Source organism: Acomys minous (assembly GCF_964271855.1).
Source record: "Acomys minous genome assembly, chromosome: 17".
Taxonomy (NCBI): Eukaryota; Metazoa; Chordata; class Mammalia; order Rodentia; family Muridae; genus Acomys; species Acomys minous.
Window position 1 is genome coordinate 11,767,992 of NC_140500.1, and position 13,781 is coordinate 11,781,772.

At 41.5% G+C, this 13,781-nt stretch overlaps 1 protein-coding gene across 1 annotated transcript in view; it reads left to right on the forward strand.

The window, feature by feature from the left end:
- The window catches only part of SLC15A5 (solute carrier family 15 member 5), a gene marked incomplete at its 5' end in the record, with an annotated part of 97,209 nt that overhangs the window by 16,200 nt on the left and 67,228 nt on the right, over positions 1–13,781 (forward strand). Inside the window, 2 exons of the mRNA XM_084765951.1 lie at positions 859–1,028; positions 12,262–12,485. Of these exons, the coding sequence (XP_084622077.1) occupies positions 859–1,028; positions 12,262–12,485 (394 nt within the window). The remainder of the gene's footprint in view (positions 1–858; positions 1,029–12,261; positions 12,486–13,781) is intronic.

A 13,781-nucleotide genomic window follows, 5' to 3' on the forward strand; every position in this document is an offset into this window, starting at 1 on the left:
GTGTAATTCTATTAGAATCTGCACAACTGAAATATAAACATGCACATAATAAAACTTCATATATGAGGGTGGTATCTGTACTTACATGAGTGCATTGTATTGTATTGTATTATTGTATTGTATTGTATTGTATTGTATTGTATCCCAACAACAGATTTTTAACTTTATGTGGTAGGAGTATGCCATTGAATTCCAAGCCAGTAGGGTCTAATGCTAAATGCAGCTCCAGTGAAAGGTTGGGAGGCGAGAGTATATTCCCAGAAATAATTTGCAAACTAAATTCCAGGGCAGGAGGCTTTTTCTTGATGCTGTTCATTAGGAAGGGAGGTTTTGTTCAAACATCACTCCTTTCTTTGACTTAACGCCTAACCTGGCTTAAACAGGGTAATCTCGTATTGTCTGTGCTTTTCTGTACTTAGAGATATTTTGTTCTTAAATGATAGATATTTTTCAGGCTCACCAGGGATAGATGCCTGGTTAGGTACAGTCCTCCCATTTACCTTCTTCAGTTGCTGGTGAAGAATACGCTGGACCTGCCTAACCTGACCTTGATCCCATAAGGCTCCTGACATAAAACGCATGTTGCCCTGTTAAGGCAGAAAGGCAAAATGCATGTTCACTGCATCTGTTCTAAGCAGAAACGAGGACAAGGAAATGGCAAATGGCACAGTGGTGCTCCTGGGCTTATAAAGCAATAACGAAACGCTGGGTTGGGGGAGGGGGCAATGACGGGGGAGGGGGGGGACGGAATACCTGGCATCTGTTCTTAGTCCCTAAGTGAAATAAGACACCCACAACTCCAGACCATGATGTAGACTAACCGCTGGGACTTTGCTTGTCTCTCTCTCTGCACCCCAGGGCCTCGTGGTCCATGAACCTGAACACAGCTGTTGTCTTTCTGGGAATCTCCTGCATCCAGCACGTGGACGCGGGAGCCCTTGTGATCCTGCTTCCTTCTCTGTCCCTGTTCACCGCACTACTAATTCTTTACCTGAGGCACTGCGACCTGATCTATCAGCCGGAGAAACGTGAGTCTCTTCCCTCCTTCTTAAATTCCCTACAAGGTCTTCGCACTCAGAACTGCCTGGGTTTGCAGTTATTAGGCCGGCAGAGAATGTCCAGCATCTCTCGGCGCCTTCACCTCCCTAGAGCAGACCCCAGCTCCGGCTCTCAGCCACTCAACTGCACTCATGGTTTCTCTGTCCCACTCTGGATCTCACAAAGCGCAACTGCTCTAGAATTTCATTCATCTATGTCATGACATTTATATACATAATGCACACTACACACTATCTGAATAATTATGTTAAATACTTATTAAAAATAAAATTGTTCTCAGTGTCATCATTGTTCATTGGTAGAGATGGGTATTTGTAGAGAGGAAAAGAATTACTTCAACTGTGGGGAGCCACGCCAAATTCTGCCATGTCAGAAATCCCGTGGGCTGGGACACGACATTCAACTCTGTTTGCTTTTTTTCAAGGTAGGATTTCTCTGTGTAGCCTTGGCTGCCTGGACTTACTTTGTAGACCAGGCTGGCCTCGAACTCACAAAGATTCTCCTGCCTCTGCCTCCCTGAGTGCTGAGATTAAAGGCCTGCGCCACCACATCTTCCATGAGTTACTTCATCGTAATTTAAACTTTTCTTTTAAAATATATATTGTGATGACAAGTTATCTTTATATTTTCTTTTTCAAACTGCTATCTTATTTTTATTTTTTTTACATTCCAACAATTTCCACTCCTAGTTCCCCCTGCACTCCCCCGAGGGCCTGGTACAGACCCACACAGGCCCTGTGCATGCTGTTTCAGCCTCTGTGGGCACATGTGAGCCCTGCCTAGTTGACTGGGTGCTTCTCCTGGTGTCTTCCATCCCCTCTGTCTCCTACATTCTTTCCTCCCAATCTTCTGCAGGGTACCGCATCTCCAGATCCCCAAGAGAAGGACCCAATGGAGGCCCCCAATTTAGAGTCTCTCCACATGATACCTGGCTTTGAGTTTGCACCTGCTCCTCACCTTCTGCCAGAGGAAGCCTCTCTCATGACAACTAGAAAAGCAGCTATCTATAAGCACAGTAGAATATCATTAGGAATTATTTCATTGATTTTTTTTTCCATTCATGTTTGGTTCTACCCAACTGCCAGTTCCTGGCAGTCCAGGCAGTGTAGGGAAACCAAACATAGGTTGTACACTCCCACAAGCTTTGTGCCACCATTGCCCCAGCACATCTTTCTGAGCTTCACCTCTTGGAATCACATGCCCAGAAGTAGATCAAGTCCCCTTTTAATGTCTAAGAGTACTTCCTGTTCTTCTCCTCGACACCTGCCTTTCCTCTGCTCCCATCCCCAGTGTCCAGAAACTCCTCACACACTCTTCATATTCATCAGTACCTATTTTCTTCTTTTATTTCAACTGTGGCCACTCTGATGAACGTGAGGTGACATCTCATCATGATTTTGATGGGAATTTCCCAAATGACAAATGGTACAATCTTGTCAGTGTTTATCTGCCACTTTTAGGCACCGTCTAATGAATTACCTGTTCAAGTCTTATGTCCATTTTTAAAATTGGGACATTTGGGTCCAGTCATTGTCAACCGTGGAGGTCTATTACACACTGAATATTGACTTTCCTTATATTGAATGTGTAACTTACAGTCGGTTTCTTCCATTCTACACTTTGTCATTTTGCCTTACTCACACTGTTTGCTTTGACATGCAGTTTTTACTCAAAGGTTAAAAGTAAAGGGTTGGAGAAAGACGCGCTGTGCTCACTTATAGGAGTAGCTGCAGTACTTCCACACAAAACAGACCCAGGGATATCAAGAAGGCTTAAAGAAAAGGTTTTATACTTGTCAAATGAACTTTTTTTTTTTAAATATTTTATTATGTTTTTGTTTTGTTTGTTTTTAAACAAGGCCTAAGCATCCTTAATAAGTCTATACTTAGGGTGAGGATGGCTCAGGGAATGAGGGCTCTTGCCTCTAGCCTGACCACCTGAGGCCAGTCCTGGGAACCTTCATGGTAGGAGAGAATCGATTCCCACAAGTTGTCCTCTGATTGTTACATGTGATCCCTGGCATATCACACACACACACACACACACACACACACACACACACACACACACACGCACACACACACAGTGTTGCCATGATCTCTGTTAATTGAGTTAACATTTTAACAATACTACAACTTCTTACTAATAACCATTGGATTTTTTCCTATTTATCAGGTTCTTCTTAAATGTGTTTATTTACTTTTTCTGAAACAGGAACTTATGTAGCCCAAAAAGGCCATGAATCAATTACATAGCAAAGATAGCTTGAAGTCCTGATCTTCCTGCTCCCAACTGTGCTTTCACAGTTATTTCTGAATCTGTATCATCTTTGTGTGTGCTGTGGTAAATGGCACCGCCTCCTTAACATTCTTTAAGAGCAATCATTGTTAGTATCTAAGCTCACAGTCACGTTTTGATCATTAATTTTGCTTTCTCGTTTATTTACGTTTATTACTTACTTATGTGTGTACCAGTGTGAGTGTATGTGCACATGTGTGCAGACACCAACAAAGGGCAGAAGAGGGCACTGGATCCTCTGCAGCTGGAGTTAGAAGTGGTGCAGCTGAGCCACCAAACAGGGCTAAGGACAGAACTTAGACACTGCACAAGAGTCACAACCACTGTCGACTGCTGAGCCATCTTGGAGGTTTCACAATCTATTGGTACAGTTAAGATCGCTCATCTTAGAACAATGTTTTTATTCGTTTCCTGGAACTCTGGATACATTTCTTCTTCTTCTTCTTCTTCTTCTTCTTCTTCTTCTTCTTCTTCTTCTTCTTCTTCTTCTTCACCCTCCTCTTCTTCTTCTTTATCTTCCTCCTCTTCCTCCTCCTCCTCCTTCTATCTAATTGATCAAAGCCTGACCTTCCCCACTGTGTTCAGTAATGACAGCAACCCCTATCCCCTCGCCCTGACCCTGTTTCTGGCCTGTGGAAAAGCCTTCAGTATTCCTTATTGATTGTTAGCTGTAGGTTTCCTACATAGTTTTTATCATATTGGGTTGGTTTTCCACTGCTCCTAGATTGGCAACTGTTATCATTCAAGAGTGCTGAATTTTGTCAAAAGTTTTTCTGCATCATTGAAATGGCTATGTCTGTCCTTCCTTCCTTCCTTCCTTCCTTCCTTCCTTCCTTCCTTCTTTCCTTCATCCTTCATCTTGTTAACATCATGTATATTTTAAATGTCAAGCCATCCTTGCATTTTAGATATAAATTCCCTTTCTTGCAGTATACAGTCCTCTTACTGTTTTCTTGAGTTTGGCTTCCTGGCATTTTGTTTAGGATTTTTTCATCAGCGTTCAACAGGGATTCTAAACTGTTTGGAGTTTTCTTGTTGCACCTTTGCCTGGGTTTGGTACCAGGTTAATCCCTCACTTCACAGAACATCTTGACATTCTCTCTCCTTTTAAATTCTTTTATAGAGTTTGTAAAAGATTGGCATTAATTTGCCATTACTTCTTTACAGCTTGGTAGAGTCCTTCAGTCTTGGACCTTTATTTACCCTGAGATTTCTGATGCAGCCTTAGACTCCTCCCTAGTTAGAAAGTTTTCAGATTATATATGATTCAATGCTAAGAGCTTGTGTGTTTCTAAGAACTTTAATGATTTCTTCTCAATCATACAATCTGTTGGTACTCAGTTGCTTACACTACTCTCCATCTTACTTCTGTGGCATCACTTTAGTATAGTTTCCCAGTGTCTTTCATTTCCAGTTCTGGCTGTGTCACTATTTTCTCTCACACCCCTTCATGCTACATAAAAGTTTGTCTATTTTTCTGGTATTTACAGGAGCAAAAGTTAGTTTCCTTGGGTTTTGTTTATTTGGTAGTTTTTTGTTTTTTTGTTTTTGTTTGTTTTGTTCTTGTTTTTGTTTTTTAGTTTAGTTTAGTTTTGTTTGTTGATTTTTATTTTGGTTTTTTTTTGGGGAGGGTTCTATCATTTTCTGTTCTGTTGTCTCTACTTCATCTGACATTGGGTTTAGTTTGTCCTAATTTCTTTAGATCCTTGAATTGTCAGCTTAGGTTATGATTTGAGATCTTTCTTCCTTTCCAGTGGCCCTAGGCTTTCCCCTTGGGTCTCACTGTTTTTGCTGAATCCCACAAGTTTTGCTCTGCTCTATTTGTACCCAAACCTTTTCTAAGTTATTTTTATTTTTATCCCTAACTGGTTACTTAAGAGAGGCTTTTTGGCAGGGGGATCTGTGAGTTCAAGGCCAGCCTGGTCTACAGAATAAGTTCCAGGACAACCAGAGCTACACAGTGAAAGCCTGTCTTGAAAGAAAGAGAGGCTTTGTCTTGTAGGCCCTCCGTATCTTTAGTATGTATATATATTAATATATATATATCCATTATCTATGATAAGAATACTATATTTTATTTCTAATGTATAATGTGTTATTTTCCATGTGCAAGTTTTTGCTTTCCCTAATGGTTGTACTTAATAGTTATAATCAAATTCTTCTACTCCCTCCCTTGTTTGCTATAGATTCTGAGATGTAGTAAAATAGTTTTACTCTAAGGTTGTAAAGGAATTCATCTATACTTTTCTTGTAGTTTTTATACTGCAGTTCTTGTCTTTATACTTCTGAATCACAGGAGATTATATTAGGATAGACCTTAAGAAAAACACATCCTATGTCTATATCACTATCAACTTATTCCAATCTTTTATTAGGAAGTCCCTGTCTTTGACTTTGATTTTATGTGTCATCCTCATTGCATCTTAAGTTTGGAAAAATTTTCCCCCTCTCTTGATACTTTTGCTTATTTATTTTGAGACAAGACATCTGTATGGTATCCAAGTCATTCTCACATGCCTATATTGAGATGACCCTCCTATCTCAGCTTCCTTAAGCAGCATTACTAAAGATGCATAGCTCCACACTGCTCCACTCCTGCATTTCCTGTTTTCCAAAATGCACGACAAAGCTGTAGAATTTTGGAAATTTCTCTTGTTCCTCTGATCAGTCTTCTGTTCATTCTGCTAATCCTGCTTTCTTCTCCCACCTCTCTTGTTCAGCTATACAGTCACCAGCAGTAGCACCATCATGAGCTAAATTATTTACTTATCTCACTCACCAGTGTCACACCACCTATCGTTGTGACTCAGTAGAGAGTCACCCTCCAGTGTCACGCATCAACATCCCTCACCACTGTCATCAGCATCTCTCATGAACATCATTCTCCGAAGTCACTCGCCAGCATCATTCAGCTGTGTCACATGTCACTTTATTTCTACCATGTGCCAGTGAGGCAGGTGGGAAAGGCAGCCTTAGTGTTTTTCAGACTAGGCTCTATGCATCCTGTCTCTGCTCCTGGTGCCATAAGCTTATCATTTCTGTTGCATTTACCAACTTGTTCACACAACGTGGAAAAGGCTCAGGGCTTCTTATTGTTCACCAGAGCACAGAAGCGAAGATCTAAGAGGTTGAGATGACTCTTTTATGACTAAAACCCCACAGAGGTTAACAGAAATGAAAACAGACCTTTGTGTCTCCGAGCTCTGGGGTCTGTGGACCATCACTTCATGGTAACCAACCAATGTCACCCATACCCAAAAAGGTGTATTTGTTGATCTCAAATAGTAAACAAAGAAGAGCAATGTAAAATTTAGTCTTTTAATTTGAAACTATATTCCAAACATGTTCTGGAATTTCTAATTACACAACAACTACAGGCCTTTGTGGCTATGCATATACACACAAATACACATACATAGGGGAGCTATTACCTAGGTAGTATTGCTAATTGCCTACAATATACAAGGCCCTGGGTTCAATCCCCCAAGTACTTGGTGGGGAGGGAGAAGGAGAGAGGAAAAAACATTTACATGGGAGAAATTTGCAATCCCAATATTTCAAATTCTAGGCCAGCCTGGTTACGTAATGATACTCTGCTTCAAACAAACAAACAAGGAAAACATGAAAAATAAGCATGCATGCAAACACACACACACACACACACACACACACACACACACACACTTTGGTTTCACATTTTCCAAAGAACAATTCAGCATGTATCCATACGCTTCCCAAAACTCTATTTGAAAAATATGATTATCTGAAAAAAGAAACACTTTCCTTCAAGTCATACAGATCCTGAAAATCAACTGCAATTCTTGCTAACCTGGTGGAGTCCACAAATTGCTTGTTTTATCGTACGTTAAGGTGATTCTCTTCGCTTAATAACAAGAAAATAATTTCATATGCTACAATAACACAATTAGTCTGGAAGACACTCCTTGGTGGCTAATTCACAAAAGTCTCTCTGCACAATGACTCTCTGGGAATGGATGCTTTGGGTTTTGGGTTTTTTTTTTTCTAGATGGCTTTGTTTGTGGTGTCTACTTCGCTGGATCACCCAATGATTGTAAAGTAAGGCTCTATCTTTCCCCAGCAAAGGATATAATCCTTATTTTGGTTTCTTCCTCTCTGATGACTAAATTGGAAATCTCTCCAAGCTATAATTCAAAGCCATGGGTGACCTTAAAGAAATGGTTTTTTTCTATGCTTCCTTTTATCTTAAGGTAACTTTTCAAATGTAGACCATGCATTCCATTATGTTTAGCTGTCAAGCACGCCCTTCATTTGCATTTCTTCTCACTGCTATAATTTTGAGAACTGGCAGGTGACCAAAGGAGAAAAAATATGCCTCTACCATGGAGAGTGCAATGTAGGCGGGTTTTTTTTTATTATTATAATTAACTACCATAGATATTCATGATTAGATCAAGGTCAGAGGAGCAGAACATCAGAGCCAAGGACTTAAAGGTACAAAGAATAGAAAAATGGCTTCCTAAAAAGTTTTTTTTTTTTTAAATAGTAAGAGCTGCCATCCTTGGGTTTTGCAATAAAACACTTAAAATGGCTCATCTGTTTTATTTTAAAACATGTATGTCTGCTGTGTGTGTCCTGGGCATTCAAGCCAGAACTTCACATCTGAGCTGAAATTTCATTCCTCTCTGTCTCTCTTTCTCTCTCTCTCTCTCTCTCTCTCTCTCTCTCTCTCTCTCTCTCTCTTTCTCGTGTGTGTGTGTGTGTGTGTGTGTGTGTGTGTGTGTGTGTGTGTGTTTTGGTTATTCCTCCTGCTTCCTCTCTCTGCTCTGGGTGCACAACAACAATGTAGGAGTTACAGCGACAGTGGAGTTTTCTGTAAAGACTGAATCTCCACGACACAGTCATCTGGATGGTTGATGAAAGCCTTCTCTTAAGCCTGATGGACTAATCCATAGGGGTGGTGCAGCAGGTACGTGTAGGTGATTTCCACAGTGGGAACTACAGTGACGGGGACAGCCACCATGCCCCTGGCAGACGCATTGTCTAACAGCTTCCTTTTCAGAGTGACTTCTAGAGCAGCCACGCCATCAGATTAGGGCTCTCTCTTGTTGTGTCCCTTCCCTCTTATACTTACAGCACTTTCCTGCCTCTGGCTTTCCTCTTTAGTCCCTCCACTCATTACCCATTGATAACTTGATGATGACTGAGGCCCAGGATTCCTTGCAAGAACCATGCCTCTTCTCTATGCATGCCTTTCTCTGAGAGCATCCACAGGCCCATGCCTTTAGTGGTACCCATGGGCTTCTCAGCTCCACATCCGTGTATCGTACCAATACACTGCATTTTCGTCAGAGACATGCAAGATTTTCCTGAGACCACAAAGATGACTTGGGGATTTGTGAACCTTCCTCACTGCCATAATGCCAGAGACAAAGACAGGTCCTGCCTCACAGTAAATAAGTTGACTGAAGCGGTGATCCTGTTCTCACTTCTTGGGCTTGCATTGGGTACCTTTCTGTGTCAGCAGGGATTTTAGAGATCAGTGTCATTTATTCATTTCCTGGCTTGGGGCCACATTGGTTTTCTTGTTTTGTCCCATTGTATCAGATACAATTTTCTTTCATTGTGACAACCTAGTCCACAGAGCCATGCTACTGGCCTGAAAATCATCACCACTATGAAAAAAAAAGAAATACAGTGGAAGATGCATGTGGAAAATTGTGGAAAACTACATTTGATATCTGGTGGATCTAATAACAAGCTATAAGGGCATATTTTTATGTCTATTTTATACTTAAAGTTTAGTGTATGTCACAAACATGTTTACAAACATACTTGAGACTTTTCTTTGTTTTCTAAGACAGGTGCTCATAACCCTTCTGCTTCCACCTTCAAATGCAGGGATTACAAGCATCTGGGAGATTTTTCTAAACTGATTTGTTTTTTAAAGATTAGTTCATTTTAAGTTTTATCTATATTTGGGTCTATGAATTGTAGTACGTTTATCCTGCACTATATGGCTAAAATCCACTTATAAGTGAGTCCATGTCATGTGTATCTTTCTGGGTCCGGGTTACCTCACTCAGGATGATCTTTTCTAGTCCCATCCATTTGCCTGTAAATTTCATGATTTCTTTGTATTTAATAGCTGAGTACTATTCCATTGAATAAATGTACCACAGTTTCTTTATCCATTTTTTGGTTGAGCAACATCTAGATTCTGACTGTTACAAATAAAGCTGCAAGCCGGGCGTGGTGGCACATGCCTTTAATCCCAGCACTCGGGAGGCAGAGGCAGGCGGATCGCTGTGAGTTCAAGGCCAGCCTGGTCTACAAAGTGAGTCCAGGACAGCCAAGGCTAACGCAGAGAGACTCTGTCTTGAAAAACCAAAAACAAAAAACAAAAAACAAAAAAAAAACCCAAAAAAAACAAAAACAAAAACAAAAACAAAAAACCAAATAAAGCTGCTATGAATATAGTTGAGCAGGTGACCTTGTGGTATAGTGGTGCATCTTTCAAGTATATGCCCAGGAGTGGTATGGCAGAAAGACCCTGAATTTATAAACATTGGAGAAAAGTGGGAAAAAAGTCTTTATAAACTAATGGTTTATCTGGGTATGGTGGTGCATGCCTTTAATCCCAGCACTCAAGTAGATAGAAACAGGCAGATTGCTGTGAGTTTAAGGCCAGCATGTCCACAAAGGAGTCCAGGACAGCCAAGGCTACACAGAGAAACCCTGTCTCTAAAAGACAAGAAACAAACAAACAAACAAACAAATGATTTAACTCCTACAAATAATTACCATTTAATGATAAAGCCTATCTAACAACCTATCATCATTTGGGATAAAAATGAATCATAACCTTGCTGTCTACCTAGCATTGTTTTTTAATTATTATTATTCAAGAGTTGATCAGTGTTTAAAAAAAACTATCAATTCCTATTTGTGTAAGAAAATGCCATTTTCCCATAAAATTCCATCACCGAGAGAACTCAGGGCAGGGACCTGGAGGCAGGAACTGAGGCAAAGACCGTGGAGGAGTGCTGTTTAGTAGCTTGATCCTGGTGGGTGTCTCAGCCTGCTTTCTTACATCATTCATGACCACAAAACCTGGGGTGATACCATAGCCCACCTCGAACTGGGCTCTCCCACATCAATAAACCAAGAAAATGCTTCACAGGTCAATCTGGGAGGAGTATTATCTCAATCGAGATGTCCTCTTCCCAGATGACTCTAGCTTGTGTCAGGCTGATGTAAAACCAGCCAGCACTAAGCAGACAGACTGTGAGTTGAGGATTAACACAAGCAAGAATGTTAGAAAATGTCAAGGTTAAGTTACCCAGCCTAGACCTGGTCACGTCCAACCTCTAGACTTCATCAGCACACATCCAGTTCTCGTTTGACTTAAACTTTAAGGAAACTCACTGAACTAGCCCGAAACACCTCATGATTGACACACTTTCCTTATTACTCCTCTAAGAAACACAAGGCTGGCTTCTTTCTGCTTGGCCTCGCCAATCCCAGGCGCTAGTCTGTGCCTGGGAACAGTGGCCAGGAAGAGGTGACAAGGAGTGTGGATCTGAGCTTCTCTCCTGTCAGCAATTATCCCAATGCTCTTCCATGTGACCTAAAAGCACTTCACAGAGGCCACCAGAGAGCCACAAGTATAATCATTCTCGGTCACTACCAATTTGGGCTGGATTTGATTCAGTGACTTGGGGTGAAAGGGTGCATATTCAATTACCCGGCCCCCAGCTCCTCAATTAATCAAAGGCTGACATGATCAGCCTATTACAAGTCTTACAGAAAAGATCAGATGGAATCAATACAGCCAACTTTATAACCATAGAAAGCAATGCTGATAAATATTCCTTATTTAAATATAATAACCAATACTTATTGGCAATGAAATGATTTTGGCTACCACTTATACTATCTAGAATTTTCTTATGAAAATTTGGACACAATAAAATGGCACTCAACTTGTATTTGGAGTGCCTCTGGCTAACTTACAGGGAAAAACTCAAATGTGTTCACATGTATTGTATCATTTTCCCTGTAACCAAAATTTGGTGTCCATAATTTGTGGAAATATTTGTCTGGTCAAAGAGATTGTTATGAAATAGTGCCACAATCAAGATGGCACAACTATACTACACAGTATGGGTATCTTCCTTCTCATGGTAGCAGCATTCCTAATAGAGAAAGAGAAAATGTACAATCTAAAATCATAAAAGAAGCCAACTGTGAGGCTCAGATAACTGGGACTAGGCAACTGCTAGTCTGAGGTAATACATTTCTAATGCTAACATGTTCTCTCTGTCAGCTGGGAGGAGCCTACTGGAAAAGCCAACTAACACAGCCTGAATTCTTAGTAACGTTGTCAACATTCATAAAGATATTTAAAGAGTTCAACATTTAATTTTATGTCTGAAATTCAAGCACAAAGTCAAAAAAAAAGAATACATTTGCCCTGATCTCTGTGTCAAAATAAAAAACCAACCACTATCTGCCAAGTAAAATGAGGATTATTTATATTTTACAAGAATGGCCCTGGTTCCTGAGTAAAAGATATAAAAGAAAGCCAGGTTCTCTCATTCATTAATAAGCAAAGTTAGAGACTTCTAAGAGACTTTGAAATTCTCTACTCTGGCGTTGTATTTTGTCACCTTCTTCCTTTTCTAATGTGTCACCATTGATCTTACCTTTTTCATTTTTCACATCAGCTGTCAGGCACCGCCCTGGGCTGGTCATCAGAAATCCATCCTGCTAGCAGCTCCTTTGAATCCAGTCCCTCAGGTGTGGAAAACTTCTGTGCCACTTTCACCACCTCTTGTTCTTTGGAGTTAGTTCTTGACTCATGTCTGGGAGGGCTGAAGAACCAGCTCTGTGCTAACACATGCTACCTCCAATGCTCTGCAGATTGCTCCCTCCTGACTGTCTCCAAAATGTTTGTTACGTTCCTGAAAACATGCTGCCTGCCGTACTGCCACCTTGGTCGAAACGGAAGAACTTGGTTAGACCACGCCGTGGAAAAACGTGGTGGATGCCGCAGTGAACTCCGGGAGGAAGAGATAGAAATTATCTTCTCCACCCTTTTGCCTTTCTTCGGCTTTCAGATCATATACCGAATGTGCCTTATGCAGGTAAGGACGATGACAACAACCAGGCAGTCTCGTGCATTTTCATCTTGCACCTAGTCAATTTGGGCCTTGCTGTGACGGAAGCAACTTAAGAGAGGAGAGGTCTGTTTGGGCTCACAGTTTGAGTGCACACTGCCTGTTGCGGTGAGGAAGGAACAACAGCAGGAATGCGAGCGACCGTGCCTGGTCACAGTCCTCAGACAGGAAGTAAGGCTGGCTCTAGGAAACCCCACTTACTCCATCGATGTACCACCTCTTAAGTTTCCACAGCCTTCTCAAACAGCGCCACCATCTGGAGACCAAGGGTTCAAACAGATGAGTCTTTAGAGAGACATTTCACAGTCAAACCACAACAGCCTCAGCAGGCCCTTTCAAACGCTTTACTGAGCCGTTGTCCCTACCTTCTGAACAACGCAGCCCCTAGTTTTGAGAGCTCAGCCAGGGCAAGCTGAAAGCCATGGAGGAGCCCCTGGGCAGGATCAGTTCTGTAGGAGTGGCCAAGGGTGGCCAAAGGTGCAGACAGTGTCTCTCAGCGTGCGCAGCCCTAAGGTTTAAAATCTCTTCATGACAATTCCAGACCCAGAGGCAATTCCCAAGCAAAAGATTTCGCCTCCCCGCTCATTAAACCTTTAGAAAGCATCCCTAACGAGCTAACTGCGTCCCACCTTCCCTAACTCTTCAAGTGCAAGTACTAATGAGTAAACGATTCTCTTCCCACTCACATATTATTCTTCAGGGAATCAGTCCTTATGCTGGGAGGAAATCAGAGAGAGGAAAAAAAAAAGATACCAAGCCCACAGTGTCTTTTGTAGATATATGTGATTTTAAACAAATCGATATAACTATGGTCAGAGACCGAGTTATTTATGGAGCAGAAGGAGATGGTTATAAAAGTCTTTGAACAAACGGAGTACTTTTCCTGACAGCTGCCCCAACCCCAACTTAAAACTTAGCAAGCTAATGAGAGAAGTGTATGCATCTGTCACAGAATGACAGAGATGGAGGAAAACAGCCTGTCCAACCGCAGCTTCATTTGCTAAAGAAGAGATGTGCACAGAAGTTAAGTGGTTTGGGGGTCTGTCTTCTAACAGTAGTGGAAGAGGAAGAGGAAGAGGAAGAGCCCCTTGACTCTCAGAACGCCCGGTGCCTGCTCCTTTAAGCCTGACGTGAAGTTAAATGAGAAAAGTTCACGCTAGGCTTATGTGTTTGAACATTTGGCCACTGCTGGTGGCCTTTGGGGAAATAGAGCCTTGGTAATTAATCCCTGGAGCGTGGGGGGGGGGGGGTTGGGGGAGTTAG